Source organism: Myotis myotis, unplaced genomic scaffold (genome assembly GCF_014108235.1).
Source record: "Myotis myotis isolate mMyoMyo1 unplaced genomic scaffold, mMyoMyo1.p scaffold_m19_p_11, whole genome shotgun sequence".
Taxonomy (NCBI): Eukaryota; Metazoa; Chordata; class Mammalia; order Chiroptera; family Vespertilionidae; genus Myotis; species Myotis myotis.
Genome location: NW_023416315.1, coordinates 7,583,330 through 7,601,656, shown reverse-complemented (window position 1 = coordinate 7,601,656; position 18,327 = coordinate 7,583,330). Strand labels below are relative to the sequence as shown.

Sequence of the window (18,327 nt, the reverse complement as noted above, 5' to 3'; positions counted from 1 at the left end):
GAATTAAAACAGAAATATTTAATAGGGCTTAGAATGGGCAGTGAAGGCTCCCTGGAGACACGGGACTGGCGGGTAGGCACATCTGGAAAGGGGCAAATGCCAGCTTCCATGCTCTGTGCTCTGCTCATATCTATTTCCAGCACCACTGGGATGGGGGGCACTCCATCCCTTCCTTTGCCACCTTTACCCTTAGGGAGTAGCAGCTTTCTTCCGCCAGTCTGAGGCCTGAGCAGCCAGGAGTGGCAGACAAAGGCCTGGACCCTCCTCCCCAGGCGTATGGCATAGGTGGCAGGACAGACACACAGTGCCAGCTGCTAATGGAGGGTCCTGACACCTGCTTGAAGCCCAGGGGAAGTGCTTCCCTGAAGAACACAGGGATTTTCTTGAGGTAGGAGTGGGAGGGAGGGGGTCTGCTCCTAGGAACAGGGATAAATGAATAGCGCAGTTTGCAGGGACAGTGACCAGCGTGATGGAACAGTGAAGACAAGTGCAGAGGCAGGAGGGGAGATGGCTGCTGGGTCACACTGTGCCGACCTCATGGCCTTATGCCACGCTGTCCGGGGCCATGGGGCACAATTAGAAGACAAAGGAGGAGGCGGTACCCGCAGGACTGAGTAGCTGCTCGGCCTGGGCCAGGCTGTCAGCGGCCTGGCGGTCCAGGTCTCTGCACTCCTGCACCGTGTCCTGGAACTGCCGGCAGGCCTCCTCCAGGATGGAACTGCTCCGGGGCGGCCAGGACTCCCAGTACCCTGACTCCACCCAGGGCTGGGCCTCAGTGGTGCTGGGGCCTGGGCTGGAGCTGGGCTGCAAGGAGCAGTCCAGGTCCCGACACAGCTGGTAAAATTCACTGCCACGCCCAGTCACACGCTCACTGTCGATGACCTTCAGGCCTGGCAGCAGCTCTCGGACCACCGTCCAGTAGGAGGGACTGGTACAGAGAGGGTTGCTGAGCCGGGCCAAAGGGTCCCGGAGCCGCAGGTACTCCAGGCCCCGCAGCCCCGCCAGACACTGCAGCTGGCTAGGGGTGGCCAGCAGGTTGCCTGCAACATTGAGACTCTGCAGGTTCTCGCAGGCAGCCAGTGGCTCCAGCCCTGTCAGCCGATTGTTGGCAACATTGAGGACGGCCAACTGGCGCAGGGAGGCCAGGGGGCCCAGCTGGGTGAGCGCGTTGCCAGACAGATCCAGCCACTCGAGACCCAGGCACTCTCCCAGGCAGCCGAGGTCCACCAGTCCCAGGCCTCGTAGCTTCAGCAGCAGGACGGACTCCAGGGCAAACTCGCCCGAGCAGGACTTGAGCATCTGGGGGGTGATGCGCACCCCGTCGGCCTCTCCTGGCTTCTCACCCTGAGGCTCCATGAGACGACGTCAGTCCAGGTGGTCTGGGCCTTGACAGTCTGGGGGCCAGCTGGCTGTTCACTAAGGAAAGATAGGTAAACAGTAAGCAGGCCTCTCCTAAACACCTGTGACCCTGGAGCAGGTGACAGCATGAAGTGCCACCCACTCTCTGCTTCAGGGCCAGAAACCCAGGTGACCCAACAAGACCAAGGGCCCCCCTGAGGGAGGTGGCCAGGCCCAGACCTTACTGAGAAGACCCGACACAGCTTGTGAGCCACGCTGGACGGCATTCAGGTCCCGTGTTACCAATTCTCCCCATTTTCCAGATCTGCACTGGACAGCAACATCTCATACTTTTATTTTTCCCATAACCACTCATGGTCTCTCATTAGTTTTGAGGTGTTTCTTTTTACTCATTTAAATATATTTTTTAATAGATAATGGTCACCACCATCACCAGTCTCCTTTGTTCGCTCCCTGGGAGAGCCTTGCATATGCAAACATAAACAGGAGCACCTGGGCCTGGCTTTATTCACTCAAAAATGTTCCTGATGTCAGAGTGCAGAATCTCAGAGGGAAGGCGGGGGAGGGTAGGTGGGTGGGAGATAATCAACCAAGGACCTTGTCTACGGATATGCATGAGCCATGGACACAGGCAATGGGGCGGTGAGGGCCTGGGGGGTGGGAGGCGGGCTGGAGGGGGTCAATGGGGGGGGGAAAACGGCGACATATGTAATACTTTCAACAATAAAGAATGAAAAGAAAAACAATTTTTAAAATTTCCTGATGCACCTTTTTAAAATGTAAATTCAAAATGGTTTCTAGATTATGTGGGCCAGTTTATAACCTCTGGTCCTTCAGAGGACCAGCCTTCAGTCCTAGACAGGAAACTAGAGTAGAAGGAAGAAAGGGACGGTTAGCCTGGGGATAAGAGGCAACACTGCCAGACCCCCACCTCACCTCCTCCACTCCACGCCACTGCTCCAAATATACTCACCACACCTGTCCACACTAGTCCTTTACCAGTCAACAGAACAGCATCAACCACTGTTCCGGCTGCAAACATGACATCATTTCCAAAGAAAGCAAGGAGGCTGGAGAGGTGGGGCCCATCCTGGAGGGAGGGCAGGGTGGCACCAAAGTTGGCTCCAGAAAGGCAGGGTAGGGGCATTTCAAGTCATCAGTGGCTGTGGGACAGCAGCAGCCCAGGTGCCAGTGCAGAACGAGCATGAGGGAGGAGGCCTTGGGGAGGGTCCTGCCGCCCACAGAGGGGTCAAGGTTTCAGCAGAGAAAAACAAGAAGGGACCTCTGCTCCAAATGGCAGTTTCCCAACTCCGCAGACTTTGGTCAGGCCCAGGCCATGCACTGACGCCTGCAAAGAACTATGGAACCATTCACTCCTGTTGACAAAACCTGGGCCTCCCAGAGTGTCAGCAGTCCCCAGTCTGCGTTTCCATAATCAAGGCCACTTAATATTTTCCCCTCTCCAAGGAAACCAGGCTCAGAGCTCCTCCCATTCCTCTGCCAGGAAGCTGGGAAAGCTACCAACAGCGCTTCCCCTCCCAGTCCCATCTCTGAGAAGGGGGTCCCTACATCTCTATCTAGCTCTCCTCTGGTCTGCAACTCTCCAGCAAGTTCTCATTTCGATTGCATTTCTTTCCAAAAGGGACTGGAGGCATCTACTAGGAAACCTGGTTCACTCTACACAGACAGGATCTGCTGGGTTTTGCCAACAGGCAGTAGGTAGTCCCTTGTGCCTCTGGTTAAAACTGCTCTGGCCCAGAGCATGGGTGCTCAAGGGGCCCTAGACACCTGCACTAGTGAGACAAGGACCTCACTGAGGGCAGTGGAGCGATACAGAGGGACGAGGGTCTAGAATAATAAAACATGCACGGATCTGGCCAGGTGACTGGATGCAGGGACTTCCTTCTCAAACACTCAGGACACAGATGGGACAGCCTAGGGGGCAAGACCTTGTCTGAGGTGACCATGGGGCATTGGGCTTAGGAGACAGATGATGCTCTAGGCTGAAGGCATGACCTGCACAGGTGCCTGGTGAGAGCGTGTGGCACAGCTGGCCAGGCTTTTGGGGACACAGACCTCTTCCATTATCTGTAGGCCTCTCTGCAGGAATTTCCATATCCTCCCCAATCCTCCCCAGACATGCATTATTTGATGGTGAAAGTGGTCACTATTCACGTGGTGTACAGTGGAGAGGTCAAGGGCGGAATTCCGGACACCAACCTTTACGAGGCTGAATGAGGATATGGCTGAGCAGCAAGAGGGAGAAATTGTAACTTTCAAGGAGAGGATGATCAACACTGTTCAAACACCACACCGGACTCAGGGGCATTCTCAGACAGAGGTGAGCCACAGCAGCCTGTGATGGTGAGGGCATGATGCCCTGAGGGACTGGGTGATTGTTCAGATGAACGTGGTGGCTACAAAGGGTGAGAAAGATCAAGGGGAGTGGGCAGAGCAAGGGAGACAGACAGAGAGAACTATGTGTCTGCATCCCACCTTAAAGCTGGGATGAAGGCTTTTCGCAGAAGAGGAAACAGTGGAGCAGAAAGATCATGATGAAGCTAGAAATCGGGCCTACCAAGGCCCATGCCCTCCAGCAGCCGTGGGTATCACCCCGTCGCCTGCGGTTACACAACAGCACCACGTTGTTCCTCCTGTGCCACAACCTCTGCTCTTCTCATGGTCCCCATCTTATCACAGATCTGTACACCTCAACCAGACAGGTCTGGGCAGGACTGAGAACAGCCTGTGTCTACCCATCTGTCCAAACCCACCTGCTGTGATGCACAAGCCAGCAGCAGGCTCTGCACAATGGGAGAATGACTCCCCACCCCCACCTGTCAACATTTCTCTAAAAAACGGGAGTCCTCCTGGTCTTGTTATGCAAATGAGCCAATAGAGGCTCTTGGCCCAACATGTGAGTCTGCACCAAGAACTTGGTTGCACGGATGAGACAGCGACTAAGACACATTGACCCTCGGGTCTCACAGGGAGGCCTATCTGCCTGTGCAGGCAGCCTCTGCTGAGTGTCAGTTTACCTACGTAGGAAATGGGCCAGAAAATGATGCCCAGGAGTCAGCCAGGGCAGAGCTAAGTCTAGGGGAGAAATGGTTCAACCCAGAGCAGCCTCAGGGGACAGGCACCAGGCCACTTTGGTGAGCTGGGGACCTTCCTCACCCATTTCCTCCACGTCCCAGTCTAGAGCAGGGTTCAATCCTGGCACTATTGACATTCAGGGCCGCTGAGTGTTTGGGGGATGTCTTGTGCACTGCAGGGGGTTTAGCAGCATTCCTGTTTCTATCCACAAGCTGTGACGACCAAAATGCCTCCAGATATTGCGAAATGTCCCCTGGGGAACAAAAATGTCCCATTGAGAACCACTGCTATGCCCAAGCTTAGGACCATCACACTTCTGTCTCATCATGTTCCTTTCACTCCCCAGCTCCCTCACATGCCTGCTCCTCCATCCCAGCCTCTCTCTCTCCGAGAATACCAGAGCCAGTTCAGTGATGCCAAACAGCACAGGACAGCACCTCTCCTGAGAACTGCCTAGGACAACTTTAAGGCACATCACATTCTTGCCCCCACCCCCAACCCACTTAATCAGAATTTGGAAAGAGGGATGGGACCCCAGGGTCTTAAGACACTATTAGGTGGTGCTCATTCAAGTCTGAGCCACACGTACATTTAAGGGAGGCAGGCACCTAGAGGTCCAGAGCCCATGCCCTGATCTTACTACCCAATGCACTTGATTTGGCGTCAGCATGGTGAGGAGTACAGCCACGATCCCAGCCACTCACCCACAAGCTCACCTCAGGAAGCCTGTGACATGCCCTCCTAAGAGCTGGGGGAGAGGAGTCATGGCCTAAACACCTGGAGGCCAGACTTTAATTCAAATCATGCTACTCCAACCATTAAATGTGATCTCTACAAAGCTTTATATAAGTAGGTACATTATGTACTATTAAAATGAAAACACAGCATACTAACTAGTCCAGGGGGTATGATCTCAAAATAAAGGAAGTATGTCAATGTATTAACAGAGGTTGAATGAAAGGATTATGGTTAATTTTTCCTGATTCCTCATATTCAGCAACTTACAAATGCCCTAAAGTGAATCAGTCTTAGTGACACAGGACTGACAACCCCTCTGGGGGAGGCTAGGGGCAGGCCTCCAGGTTCACCCTCATGGCCAAAGTGCAAGTTAGGCCTTGAGTACCTCCCCCTGCCTCTACCTACTTCCCCTCAGCGCCACCTCTCCTAGTGGTCCAGCACCTCAGGAGAGCCAGATTTGGGTCTTGTGGGGTGTGACAGGCCTGCTCCTACTGTCTTCCTCCGCACCTCCTTCCTCTCCCACCTGAGGCCACCAGTTCCTGGATCCTACCCGCTCAGCTCCTGCACTCTGCCCTGCTGGAACTCTAGGCCAGTGGTCGCCAACCTTTTGGACCTCACGGACCGCCAGTGGTCCACAGACCACCCGTTGGCGACCGCTGCTCTAGGCGGTCCATTACTAGTTGGTCTGATACACAGCCTTTCTGGCTTCCAGATAGGGATTTGCCCTCTAGAAGTGGCCAGGGACAAGGGGAGGTGTGGGTGAAATATATACTTCGCCACCTAGAGCCTGCTGAGCATGGAAGCTTTCTGAGACAGCTAACACCATAGAAAAGAAGAAACCCCAGGTCTCCAGCAGTGTGGAAACAAACTATAGGTAAAAACAGTTTAAAGAATGAGTGCCTCAGCCCTCCTCAATTCACTCTTCTTCAGTAGCTGGGCAGTCCTATTAATCAGAGTCCTCCGGCCACCATGGGGTCTAACAGGAAAAAGTACAGACCCTAAGAAGACTGATGTGCACATGCATGCGTGCATACACCTCCCTCTTAAAAGGGCTACTGTATCTCAGGGTTTATTTCTTTCTACAGTGAAAGCAGTTTCAGAAAGAGCTTTCATAGCTCACCCACGTGGCTGAATATATATCCCACTGAGTATATATGCCAGCACCCCACAACCCTTGTCCCTGCCTCAAGAGAAAACAGGCCTCGCCTTAGCCAGTTTGGCTCAATAGATAAAGCATCAGCTTGGGGACCGAAGGGTCCCAGGTTAGCGTCTGGTCAAGGGCATGTACCTGTTACAGTTTCAATCCCTGGCCCTGGTCAGGGCATGTGTGGGAGGCAACCAATCGATGTGTCTCTCTCACATCAATGTTTCTGTCTCTCCCTCTCCCTTCCACTCTCTCTAAAAATCAATGGAAAAATATCCTCGGGTGAGGATTTATAAAAGAGAAAAAGCAGAATTCTGAGGGCAAGTATACCTTGACATACATAGATAAGCTGCATGTTGGGCCCTTAATAACTACCAATATTTCAAAAGAGCAATAATGCTTATAAAACTGTATAGCACAACTCATAACAGGGTAAACCTTCCCTATGCACATAGTGCTAGAAATAAATTAAGCAATGGGTAGGTGGAAAATTCTACCTTCCAGACAAAAAAAAATAAACAAGGCAATCTGTCAAGAACTGAGAAACTGTCCCCATTCTTCTCAAATAGGTTTAAGATTCTGGCTGCCTTGTCTGATAGCCTAGATGCAACATCTGCTCTCTCCTTTCATCTACAGCAAAGTTTCTCCAGGAAGATTTTGAGGGCATCCCTGGTCTAGTCCCCCTAGGCCAGGTCCCCACTGGGGAAGATAAGAGGAGAGGAGGCACAGTTGGGGAAATTCTCCAGGTTGGTCTTCAAGAAGAGATACTCAACTGTTTCCACTGGGAGAGGGGAGTTACTCTCTATGATGGTGGGACTATCCAGGGAGGTAAAGACACTTCCAGAAAAGGTGCTGGTAGCAGGACAAGACAGATAGACAGTGGCCAGTTGTGCCAGGGCAGGCCAGACTTCCTGCCCCTTCTCCCAGTAAGCCAAGGGGTCCTCCTGGGCGCCAACTGTCTTGTTCTCACACAGGTACTTCTTGACAATGACTGTGGCAGGTGGTTCTCGGTGGAGAGCGAAGCTGTTTCTCTGGGATGCTAGCAGCCCTACACTTTCCAGCTGCTCCAGCAAGCTATTTTCCCTCTGGCCCAGCAGCAAACTCAGATCTACTGCTTCTCCACACAGGCTCCTTCTGGCCCTTCCCCTCAGCCCTGGGGCCCTTGGCTACTCTGCCACTCCAGGTGGTGTTCACATAACCTTGGGGTTCTGCAGGAAGGGTGGGGGAGACAAGGAGTATTCAGACACCTTAACCTCCTTCACCTTGTACATGAGAACTTGCTTCCAGTGGTCAATGTCGGCCCCCACAGGCAGGATGGCCTCAATCTGGCCCTTGAAGCGGGGGGTCCAGTAGTCGCCAGCATGAACTCCTCATGGTGGAAGAGCTCACTGAGCTGACAGTCTGTACAGAGCTGCAGGGCCAAGCCCTGGGCCAACCGGATGGCTGCACCCATCTCCCCACCACTTTGCTCCTCCAAGTGCCTCTGACCCTGCTCCAGGAAGATGTGCAGGGAGCGCAGTTTCGGCAGCACCTGACTTAAAGAAGCCGGCAGATTGCTCGCCTCCTGGACCACCACCTGGGAGAGCCGCAGAAGCCTGACCAGGCTTCCGACAGGCTCCAAAACTTGGCTGAAAGGGCCATCCGGCCTTCCCCGGCTAGTGCTTCTCCTCATACTCTCGCAGTGGCCGCTTGTGCTCCACCAGCCACTCCATCAGGTGGGAGGCTGAGACTCAGTGGTCCGAGAGCTCCCAAAGGGCTGATGGGTTGGGAGGCCACACTGCTGCTGCAGCTGCATGAGGAGCCGCCGGGCTTCTGCAGAGCCTTGGAAATGGTTGCAGATGGCCCTGGCCGTGCCATCTGGATGATCTGGACACTATGATGGTGACACAGAAAAATTTCTCACCAGAGTTGAGGCAGTGAGCAAAGCAAGGAATGTGGGAGTAGCCCCCCGTCGCCACTGCCTGCTCCAGGTTGGGGCAGCCACTTGATACTGGGCAGCCTGGTTGCAGGGAGTCATGGCCCAGCAACGGGGTGAGCTGCTCCTGTAGTTCCCGCTGCCTGTCCTCCACAGTGCTCTCCAGGGGCAGGCCTCGGACCTAGAGCACTGCTTGCTTCCTGGGGCTTCCTGACACCGCCTGACAGCTATGGGGCTGTATCACCCCCCACAGTGGGCAGTGATGGCCACATAGTCCTCTAGGACCACTTCCTGAGCTGCCGAGGACAGGGCCAGGTGGACGTGGCTGCCTTCAGTCCACCACATCTCCCGAAGCACCTGGTCACCCATCGCCTCGCGGAGCAGAGGCAAGGCTTTATCAGAGAAGGATGGAGATGGCAGGCAGTAGCAAGGGTCAACCTGGGTCATAAACCTTTTGAAGGGTGCGGAAGGAAAAAAGGAGAGAGGCAATGCCAAGCTGCAGAGTAACTCAGCAATGCTCTGGTGCAAGGCCTGGGAGCGGAAAGGTTTGGGAGCATATATGCCACCTCAGTCCTGCCTGCCACTGGGGGAGCAGCAGATTCATCTTTGATGGGCGAAGGCAGGGGTGATGGAGCCAGTAACAGCTGCGTACGCCTCCCTGGGGCCCACTGCCTGTCATTGTTTTCTGAGGATGTCATGTGGGCAATGTCCTGATGATGGGAGACCCTCATGGACAAGGCTGGTGGCCCTCGCAGGTAGGCCCTTCTGCTTCTCCACCACCCCTGCCCCCTTTCTCCCTGGACTGGCTACAATTGGCCTTCTTTCCCTCCCCAGCCCATTCTTACCAGGCGACAGACCAGGCTTAAGGTTTTGGACTGCTTCTTAATTTTGCCTTGTCTAATGGTGGCGTGACACAGAGTACAGGTGACTTGGCAGGTGTTCTTACAGACAATGGGAAAGAACTGTCTGACATCCAACGCGGGCGTCGGACCTGTGGTGTCTGGAGTGCCTGGGGAATGCCCTTGAAAAACCCAGTCCTTGGTCTCTTTCATAGTTCTGACCAGCTTCTTCAAGCAGGGTGACTGCTGGAGGCTCAGCGGGGATGACTTCTCCCCGCTAGGAAGCAAATGCCTCTTCCACTTCTTGAGGCATCGTACCTCTCTGTCCAGACAGGCCCTGAGGATGTCAGCTTGCCTCACCTTCTCATTCTCACTAGGCTGGCCCACCTCTGACCCATCACTGGGGTAGAAGGGGCCGGGCCAGAGCTGAGCCGTGGGGCTTTTGACTTCTTCCTGCCAGTTGCCCCACCTCTCTCCATTCACAGGCCTTCTGTGTGGACACCTCCTCAGGCTGCAGAGGGCTCCTGCCCAAGCCCAGATTTCACAACACAGAGTTCAGTCTCCCTTTGGCCTATTCTGCCCCCGGCTGGCCTGGCTCTTTGCACTAGTTGAGTGAAAACCAGGCCTCCCCAGTGTGCAGGCTCTTCTCTCCCTGCTGCGGATGCATTGGCCCAAGGTGCCTTCCTCCTGCTCCTCCAGGGAAACTTGATCAGTGGAAGAGCCACTGGGGAAGGAGTGGGGTCTCTTCCTTCGCAGGGGAAGATCCCTCTCACTCCCCTTTTGGGAGCCAGATGTTCTGATCTTTCTGCGACCCCTGCTGGCCTTCTCCTCTATGTCTACCCTAGGGGGCAGACCAGGGCTGAGGTTTTGACCCGTCTCTGGCAGGTCCTCCCTGGCACCCCAGCCACGTCCACAAAAGGTGTTGGTAGCTCTGGTGTTGAACTCAGAGCCAGGAGAAGTCATTGTTGCAGCTGGACCCTGGGGTCTGGTCATGGGGGGACAGATCCTGAGGGTGTATGTCTCCTGGGGGGCTTTTTAATTTTTTCCACTTCCAACATGCTTGGGAACTTGGGGAAACAAGATGGGCCCAGTCTGCAAAGCAAGATGAAAAGAATGGCTCTCAGCTGCCCTACTCAACTCTGGAGAACACTGAGGGGGAAGGTGAGGCCTGAGGGGAGAGAAGACGGCAGAGGACAAAAGGTGTAGAGAGATGATATGAAATCAGCCCCAAGACAAAACTCTCAAGACCTCAGCCTCCTTGGAGAAGGCTGCCATTCACTCCCCAGACCCAATGGAGCAGCTCTCAGCTCAAATCCCCACAGCGCTCTGCACATTAGTGGTTTCTGCGTCCATCTTCTTTGCCAAACTAACTGGTGTTTCTCTTTTTTCTCTCAATGTTTATTGAGAACCTAGTGCGCACTTGGCAATTCTCCTGTGCGGTGGACACAATATACAGCAGGCAAGGCCACTACATGCATATGTAGGGACAGACCTGAATAAGATTCACTCACAACAGGGAGAATCAGCGCGGGGGTATAGTATGAAGAGGCAGGCGCAAGGCTGGGAGACCTCAGGGAGGAGAATGACCTTGCCAAGGAGTCAGGCGTGTTTCCCTATAGAGACACAGGCACCAGACACTCTAAGTGCAAGCCAGGAGGGGGCAGAGCCTACCAGCCTCTGCATCCTGAGCACTTGGTTGTACCTGGCACACCGCGGGCCACCAAAAATAGGTAACATAGCTCATTCAGGGGTGATGCAGCCTGAGACTTCCTAGGCCAGAGGCCTGGCTCAACTCATCCTCCAGCAGAGAACACAGGATGGGGTAGCTCCTAAAGCCAGTGACTCTGGCCCCCTCATGTCCTCTCATTCTCCTTTCTCTGTCACAGAGACACTCTTGAAGGGATGGTTATAGTTTGTCACCTCTTGTTCCCCTCAAACCCTTCTCCTCTCTGTCTCTGGCCCCCACTGCTCCTAGTCACTCTCTTGCCAAGGCCCCCAGTGACCCCAATGGACTTTCTGTAACCGAAGCACCTGCCCACGGCCTCCGTTTGGAGACTGTCTCCTCACGGCCTGAGACACATTTTCTTGGTTTTCCTCTCATCTGCACCTCCTCTTCAGTCTCTGTCTGGTCCTTTTCCCTCTGTATATCCCTTAATGATGTTTCCTGAGAGATTATGTTCTCTCATTCTACACCTTCTCCCCACCCGGGACTGCGTTTATACACCAACTACTGTCCAGCCTCTCTGGCTCACCTGCTCTTTCTACAGCCAACTCAGACAGACATCTGTCCACCCAGATGCTCAGACCCCAAACCTAGGCATAATCCTCAACTCCTTCCCCCTCACTCATTTTCCTGGAGGTTAGGTCAAATCCAGAGCTTTCAAAAGGAAAGTGTCATGAAGAAGTCAGAAGAGAAGTATGTGGAGAAAAGAAAGGAAAATGAAAGGGCCTACTGAGGTAGGATGTTTCCTCAGGAGAGAGAAGATTCAGAGAAAGATGGTTTAAGAAACTTCAGGAAGGAAATAGTCTTCCTCTTTTCAGAGCAGAATGAAATGCTGGCTGAACAAGATTTAAAACCAGTACATTCTGACTCTGATCTGGGTAGATCCCTGGTGACCATTAAGGATCACCAGGGATGCAGGACTGCCCCTGCAGGTGACAAGCCCACTGAAGAGGCTCATGTGAGACTCTGCCCAGGGAGGAGTGTGGGCAATGCCAAACTGAGAGGCTCCCTCCAGCTGGAAGAGCCGCAGAAGGAGTAAGAGGCAATGACCTCATGCCCATCATGCAAGAGCTCATGATAGCATTTCAGAGGCGGTGCTATATGAAAAATTCATTTAAGGCTAGTGGGGGGTAGTTCGATAAATTTAAGAAGTGTTTATTTACAGATTAAACAATACATTAGGCATGTATTGTATGTAAGAAAGGTTAACGGGGAATCATTTTTGGGGTCTAGAACAGATTAATTCAATTTACATTATTTACACCAAATCACATGTCTGAATCCCCCTGGAAGGTGACGCTGTGGAGGGGCTGAATAAAGGTGCGAATGAGAAACAAGACACTATTCTGGTCCCAGAAAAAGTGCTCTAGGGTGTCCGAACTGGAGGGGACTTACCTCGTTATTTTATGACTGAAGAAACAGAAACCCAGAGTGGTAACGTGGTCAGTTACCACTCTGGGTCAGTGGCAGAGCGGAAGACTAGAGCTGGCACTGGGCCTCCAGAAGCAATCTGCAGGCTTCCTCATTACCGGGAACACAGAACCAGATACTGAAACCAGGCCTGCATGTGCCCTGCCCTCACCGACGATGGTAGAGAAAAGGAAAGATCCTGTGTGTTAAGGCCACAGCCTGGGTCACACCAATCCCATTTTGTTCCCCCATTAGCCTTGTCCCCTCAATTTATCTGTATTCTACAGGTAAATTATAAAAAATTATCAAATACAAGCACACCTTGTTTCTCAAATGTCTCCCATCTCAAACTATTCGGTTCTCAACCAAGTTGTTCACAGAAAAAAAATGTTTTAGTTGTCAATCAAAATGTGTTTTTGACCTGACAACCCTTTCATACTGATACGTGAGCATGACAAAAAGCATCTCTTAGGCAACTAAGTAGAGAATGCTTTTGTTGCTGGTGAAATCGAGGATTAGCACAATTTTAAAAGCAGACAAAGGCCATCAGGAGTGCTAATATTGTGCCCAGTCCGGTGTGGCTCAGTGGTTGAGCATAGACCCATAAACCAGGTCAGGGCACATGCCTGGGTTGCAGGCTTGATCCCCAGTAGGGGGCGTGCAGGAGGGAGCTGATGGATGATTCTCTCTCATTATTGATGCTTCTCACTCCCTTTCTCTGAAATAAATTTTTAAAAATATTTTTAAAGTGCTAATGTTGCTGAGGGTGTGGAAGTGCTCACAAAAACAACAATCACAGACAAATGAAAAGGCAGAAATACTGTTGTTGATTGGATAAATGAAAAGCAGTTCGCTGGTGATAGCATTTCAGAGGCAGTGATATATGAAAAATTCATTTAAGGCTAGTAGGGGGTAGTTCGATAAATTTAAGAAGTGTTTATTTACAGATTAAACAATACATTAGGCATGTACTGTATTGTTAATGGGGAATCATTTTGGGGGTCTGGAACGGATTAATTCAATTTACATTATTTATAATGGAAAAAAATCGCTTCTCTAACAGCCTTCTAGAACAAATTAGGAGCGAGAGCCCAGGTTCCACTGTATCTACTATGAGTCAGCACCGTACCCTAAAGATTCGAATACAGGAGAGTAACTTCCTGGCTGGCACTCGGAGCTCATGATAAGAAGACATCCTGGAAATGGGCTCATGGCACTGAAGCAAGGCAAGTGGTGGGAGGTGCTGCAGAGGGGGCTTCGGGCTGACCTTGAGGTCAATCTAGTCTATGATAGTGGAATTCAGATTCAGTCTTGTAAGGAGTCGCATACTTTAGGCTGCTGCTTCAGGATCCTTATCTCCTGGGTAGATCCAGGATCTTATGCAGTCACTGCCACGTAATCACCCTTCTCTTCCACTGAAGCACATCAGATGATAGTGAGGCTGACACTGTAAAAAGCCAACGCTGAAACTCAATGAATATAAAATATTCAGCATTTTATTAGTGAGAAGTTACTGTGACACTTCTCACAACAGGTGACAAACGCACATTTGAGGACAACGACAAGATGGAGACTCTCGGGCGGGCTGCACACCCGGCAGCGGGGCCACACTGGAGGCTCGGCTCTGGGAAGCAGGAGGTAAGAAGGGCTGGAGCAGGTAATGCAGAGGGACTAGAGGGGAGGGGACGTTTGAAGAGCTATTCAGGAGGCATATTCTGCTTGAGTTGAGATGGAGGACAAGGAAGAGATGAGATACAAGGGGATTCCCTTATGATCAATATAGTTCAGTTTTAGAGATACTGATTTTAAGGTTCTTCTGTAACAAATCTTCAGGAATAGATGTGACAGATACATGGGTCAGGAGACAGGTCTGAGCCAAAGATATGGATCCATCTAAAAGTCTCCTTAGAAACAGGGAAAATGCCAGAGGGAAAGAGTGGAGAGTGGTTGCCCCGGCAATGCCGACACTGTGGGGAGGGTGGAGAATGAGCAGACTTCAAAGATGACTGACAGGCAAAGGGGGGAGACAAAGAAAAACATAAAATGATGTTAGGGAAGCCAGGAGGTTTTCCAGAAAGGATAGATAAGGTCAAAGGTCAGTGGATGAAGATGGAGCCCCGGGCTGTGCAATAAGTGGTACTTGCAATGCCAGGAGTGGTGGGAAGGGAGGGTTACGCTTTGGGATGGGAGGGCAAAGGCTTGGCTGTGTCTCTAAGCAGAGCATGCATGTCAAACTTGCGGCCCACAATGAATATTTTTGCGGCCCAGCCAATATAACGGTATGTAAGAAACTTTTTAATAAAAATTTCATAACTTAATTTTTACAATATCCTGTTATACATAATCTATATATATAAGCTTAATTTTTACAATATCCTGTTATACATAATCTATATATATAAACCTAATATGCTAAGTGTCTGACCAACTGCTCGACCATTCGGTCAACGGCTTGATCAGTCGCTATGATGCGTACTGACCACCAGGGAGGCAGATACTCCAACCGGTAGGTTAGCTTGCTGCTGGGGGTAGATCAGGACTGGGCAAGATGGGCTGGACATGCCCTGGAGCCCTCCCGCGCTGGCCAACCTCCCACAGTCCCTATCAGGACTGGGCAAGATGACCTCCTGTGCACAAATTCATGCACTGGGCCTCTAGTTATTAATAACGAACTACAGCATTCACTAATGATTACTATAATAGTATTGAATTCATTTCCCTTACACGCCTTACACGCGGGCACATCATTTCTCTCCACTAATACTAGCAGCGAATATTTTAGCAGCCAACTGCCACGTCATTAGTCTTGGACTGACTTGTTTGGTGTGCACAACAGGAAATATTTTGCTTTTGGAGAACAAGAAAAATAGGTTTATTTGCATTATGCTTATTGATTTGTGCAGTTATCCAAGGTCTGGTAAGTTAATGTTCAAGAAAAAATATTAATTTGTATTAAAATGTTCTATTTTTTTATGTTAACAATTACTCATTTCAGCCCTTTGTGTTCAGGATGTCTCTATCAAAATAAACCTACGTTTCTATGAAAATTGAAGCTTTTGGGTTTTTTTGCACTATTGACAAAGGCCAGCCACTCCATCAGGTGGGAGGCTGAGACCCAGTGGTCTGAGAGCTCGAATGGGCTGATGGGCTGGGAGGCCACACGGCGGCTGCAGCTGCAGGAGGAGCCGCCCGGCCTCTGCACCCTTGTTTATTTGGCCTTGTCGGCCTTTGAATGTGACATGAAGTAGAGAAACTCGCAGTGGGAAGAGGGGTAAGATGGACATTCAGAGAACAAAGGCAGGAGGTTCCCCAGGGAAGGGATCCACAGCACCAGTGGGCGGTTTATCCCTGGAGGCGAGAGCGAACCTACTTCTGATAGAGCAAAGGGAAGGATGGCTGTGTTGGCCGTTAAGTCCTTCAGCGTGTGGAGAAGGGACTGAGGCAGCTTATGCAGAGGAGCCTAGATTCCCCAGGGAAGCCACGACTCCTAGAGGCAGCAACCTGCTGGTTGAGCCTGGGACTGGTGGGGGGGGGGCCTCAGCTCTTTCCTGTCTGTTTTGGCTCCATGGGTCAGACTCCTCTGACACCCTAACCAGGCCTTTTCCCGGGGCATGGCCAGAAGGAAAGGGGTCACTTTTCCATGTCTCTTGTGCCTGCTGCACGCCAGGGCCTTATGCAGACCTCAGCCCACCCTGGGCCTTTGGTAAACATGCTAGACCAGTGGTTCTCAACCTTCCTGATGCCGCGACCCTTTAATACAGCTCCTCATGTTGTGGTGACCCCCAACCATAAAATTATTTTCCTTGCTACTTCATAACTGTAATTTTGCTACTGTTATGAATCGTAATGTAAATATCTGATATGCAGGATGTATTTTCATTGTTACAAATTGAACATAATTAAAGCATAGTGATTCATCACAAAAACAATATGTAATTATAGGTGTGTTTTCCGATGGCCTTAGGCGACCCCTGTGAAAGGGTCATTCGACCGCCAAAGGGGTCTCGACCCCCAGGTTGAGAACCCCTGCCCTAGCGTCTGGGGGACACCCGCCTCCCCCAGGGCAGGAGCTGAGAGAAGAGGTGGCCAGTGGGACTGGGCAGAGTAAAAACTCAGAGAAAGGTCTAGCACAGCGGTTCTCAACCTGTGGGTCGCGACCCCTTTGGGGGTCGAACGACCCTTTCACAGGGGTCGCCTAACACCATCGGAAAACACATATATAATTACATATTGTTTTTGTGATTATATGCTTTAATTATGTTCCATTTGTTTTTTTAAAATATATTTTATTGATTTTTCACAGAGAGGAAAGGAGAGGGATAGAGAGTTAGTAACATTGATGAGAGAGAAACATCGATCAGCTGCCTCCTGCACATCTCCCACTGGGGATGTGCCCACAACCCAGGTACATGCCCTTGACCGGCATCAAACCTGGGGCCCTTCAGTCCGCAGGCCGACGTTCTATCCACTGGGCCAAACCGGCTAGGGCTAATTATGTTCCATTTGTAACAATGACATTGGGGGTCACAACATGAGGAACTGTATTAAAGGGTCGCGGCATTAGGAAGGTTGAGAACCACCGCCCTAGGGGGTTTCAAAGCGCTTACTGGGCCCTCAAGTTCCTAGCTTCTCACCCGCCACCACCCACCGGACCGGCGGTGAAGAGAAGGGTGGGAGGACCGTGTGGGAGAGCCGAGCAAGCCCGCTCGTGTTCTTGGTTTCTGTCACACACGCAAATCCTAAGAAAGATGGCTAAAATAACAGTCATGCCTCATTAGATCTCACATTATGCAGAAGTGACATAAAACAAGGTCCGTTTTAAGCTACACACCAGCAGGAAGCAGACTCCTCTGCTCTCCTCCGCGAGGCTGCTTTCTTCCCAGACGGACTGAGTGTCAAGGCAGAGGCAGCCTTCGCGGTCTGTCCCCGGCTGCGGGCCCCACCAGCTGCGGGTTTCCTCGGCCACACGCCCGGGCGAGACCACCACCGCCGGCTGTGAAGGGCGGAGCAAAGGTACACAGCAGGCGGAGCGGCGGCCACGGGCCGCGGAGGTCATTCTGGCCTCACCTGGCGTGTTCCAGGCACCGGGCCGGAGAGGCCCAGGCCGGCCTAGGAGGCGGGGGACAACTCCCTCACCTCGGCTTACCTACGGCCCGGGGTTCGGGACTTGGCCAGCCGCCCGCCACGACCAGGCGGGTGAAGCTGTGAGGCCGGGCGCAGCTCCCACGGCAGCCCGCGGCGCTTCCGCGGCCGGTAGGGAGGACGCGCCACTTGGGCCGCCGCAGAAGCCACCGGAAGAGCCCGGCAGAGCCTGCGGGGACTTCGACTTCCGGGGCGCGCAAGGAACTACTTCCGGCAGCGACAGCCCGCGCCCTCCCCCCCGCCTGCGGTTGGTCCATTTTCCAAGCTGACGGCCAGCACCTGATGCGCAGGCGCGGGCGACCGCGGCCGGAAGCGAGGGGCGCACGTCCTCTTCCTCGGAAGTCACGCCTGCTGTCACTTTTACCCAGATTCCTTCTTTCTGGTTTAGCTCTGCTGGTTATTGGTGTGGCCTTGACGGACGCAGTCACGGCGTTCCTGGCCGGTGGTGACCTAGTCTTCCTCCTCCACTAACCGGCCCCCACGGCCGCTTGCTCTCCGGGCTCTGCGCCGCGGGGGCTGCCCGCGTGCGACCTGGCTCCGCGCACGGGCAGGCAAAGTGATCCACACGTGGGGTTCCTTCCTAGCTTGGGGGCTCACCCAGCACTTCAGCCAACCCACCCAGAGTGTCCCCGGGGACAGATTCCGCTGAGCGGGGACGCCCTGGAGGCCGGAAGCTCGGCCGCACCTCCCCACTCGGAACAGTCCAGGAACCGTCCAGGGGCCAAAGGGGCGGCGCCCGCTGGGCTGAGCAGAGAGTGCTGCTCTCTCCCACGTTGGTGCCACCTCTTACCTCGCTGGCCACGCTCAGCTTTCCACCTGCGGAGTCACACAAATTCAGGGGCCGAGGCCAGGGCGCCGTGGGGTCTCCGGGCAGTCCGCCCAGGGGTGGTAGGTTTGTTCTGTTCCCTCCAGCTCTCCTCCTCTGGTCTCAAGTACATCGACTCCATGTCCAATTCTTCGG

At 52.6% G+C, this 18,327-nt stretch overlaps 2 protein-coding genes across 7 annotated transcripts; both read right to left on the bottom strand.

Annotated features, from left to right (window-relative positions):
* Positions 1 to 3: 3 nt before the first annotated feature.
* LRRC61 (leucine rich repeat containing 61) lies at positions 4 to 18,327 on the bottom strand. 6 transcript variants are annotated; one of them, XM_036327404.1, is made up of 3 exons: positions 2,333 to 6,316; positions 2,128 to 2,225; positions 4 to 1,416 (listed from the first exon to the last, which is right to left on the bottom strand). In XM_036327404.1, the coding sequence occupies exon 3, from the start codon at positions 1,354 to 1,356 to the stop codon at positions 577 to 579; it is 780 nt and encodes a 259-aa protein (XP_036183297.1). In that variant the 5' UTR covers positions 1,357 to 1,416; positions 2,128 to 2,225; positions 2,333 to 6,316; the 3' UTR covers positions 4 to 576. The 6 variants fall into 6 exon arrangements, 4 of the variants coding, with proteins under 4 accessions (XP_036183297.1, XP_036183295.1, XP_036183294.1 ...); XM_036327402.1 differs by lacking the exons at positions 2,128 to 2,225; positions 2,333 to 6,316 and adding an exon at positions 17,371 to 18,039; XM_036327401.1 differs by lacking the exons at positions 2,128 to 2,225; positions 2,333 to 6,316 and adding an exon at positions 17,056 to 18,038.
* On the bottom strand, positions 6,663 to 11,603 carry ZBED6CL (ZBED6 C-terminal like). Its single transcript, XM_036327400.1, is given in 4 exon segments — positions 6,663 to 7,441; positions 7,443 to 7,516; positions 7,519 to 7,685; positions 7,688 to 11,603. Coding segments are annotated over 4 exon segments (984 nt in total). The 5' UTR covers positions 8,010 to 11,603; the 3' UTR covers positions 6,663 to 7,020.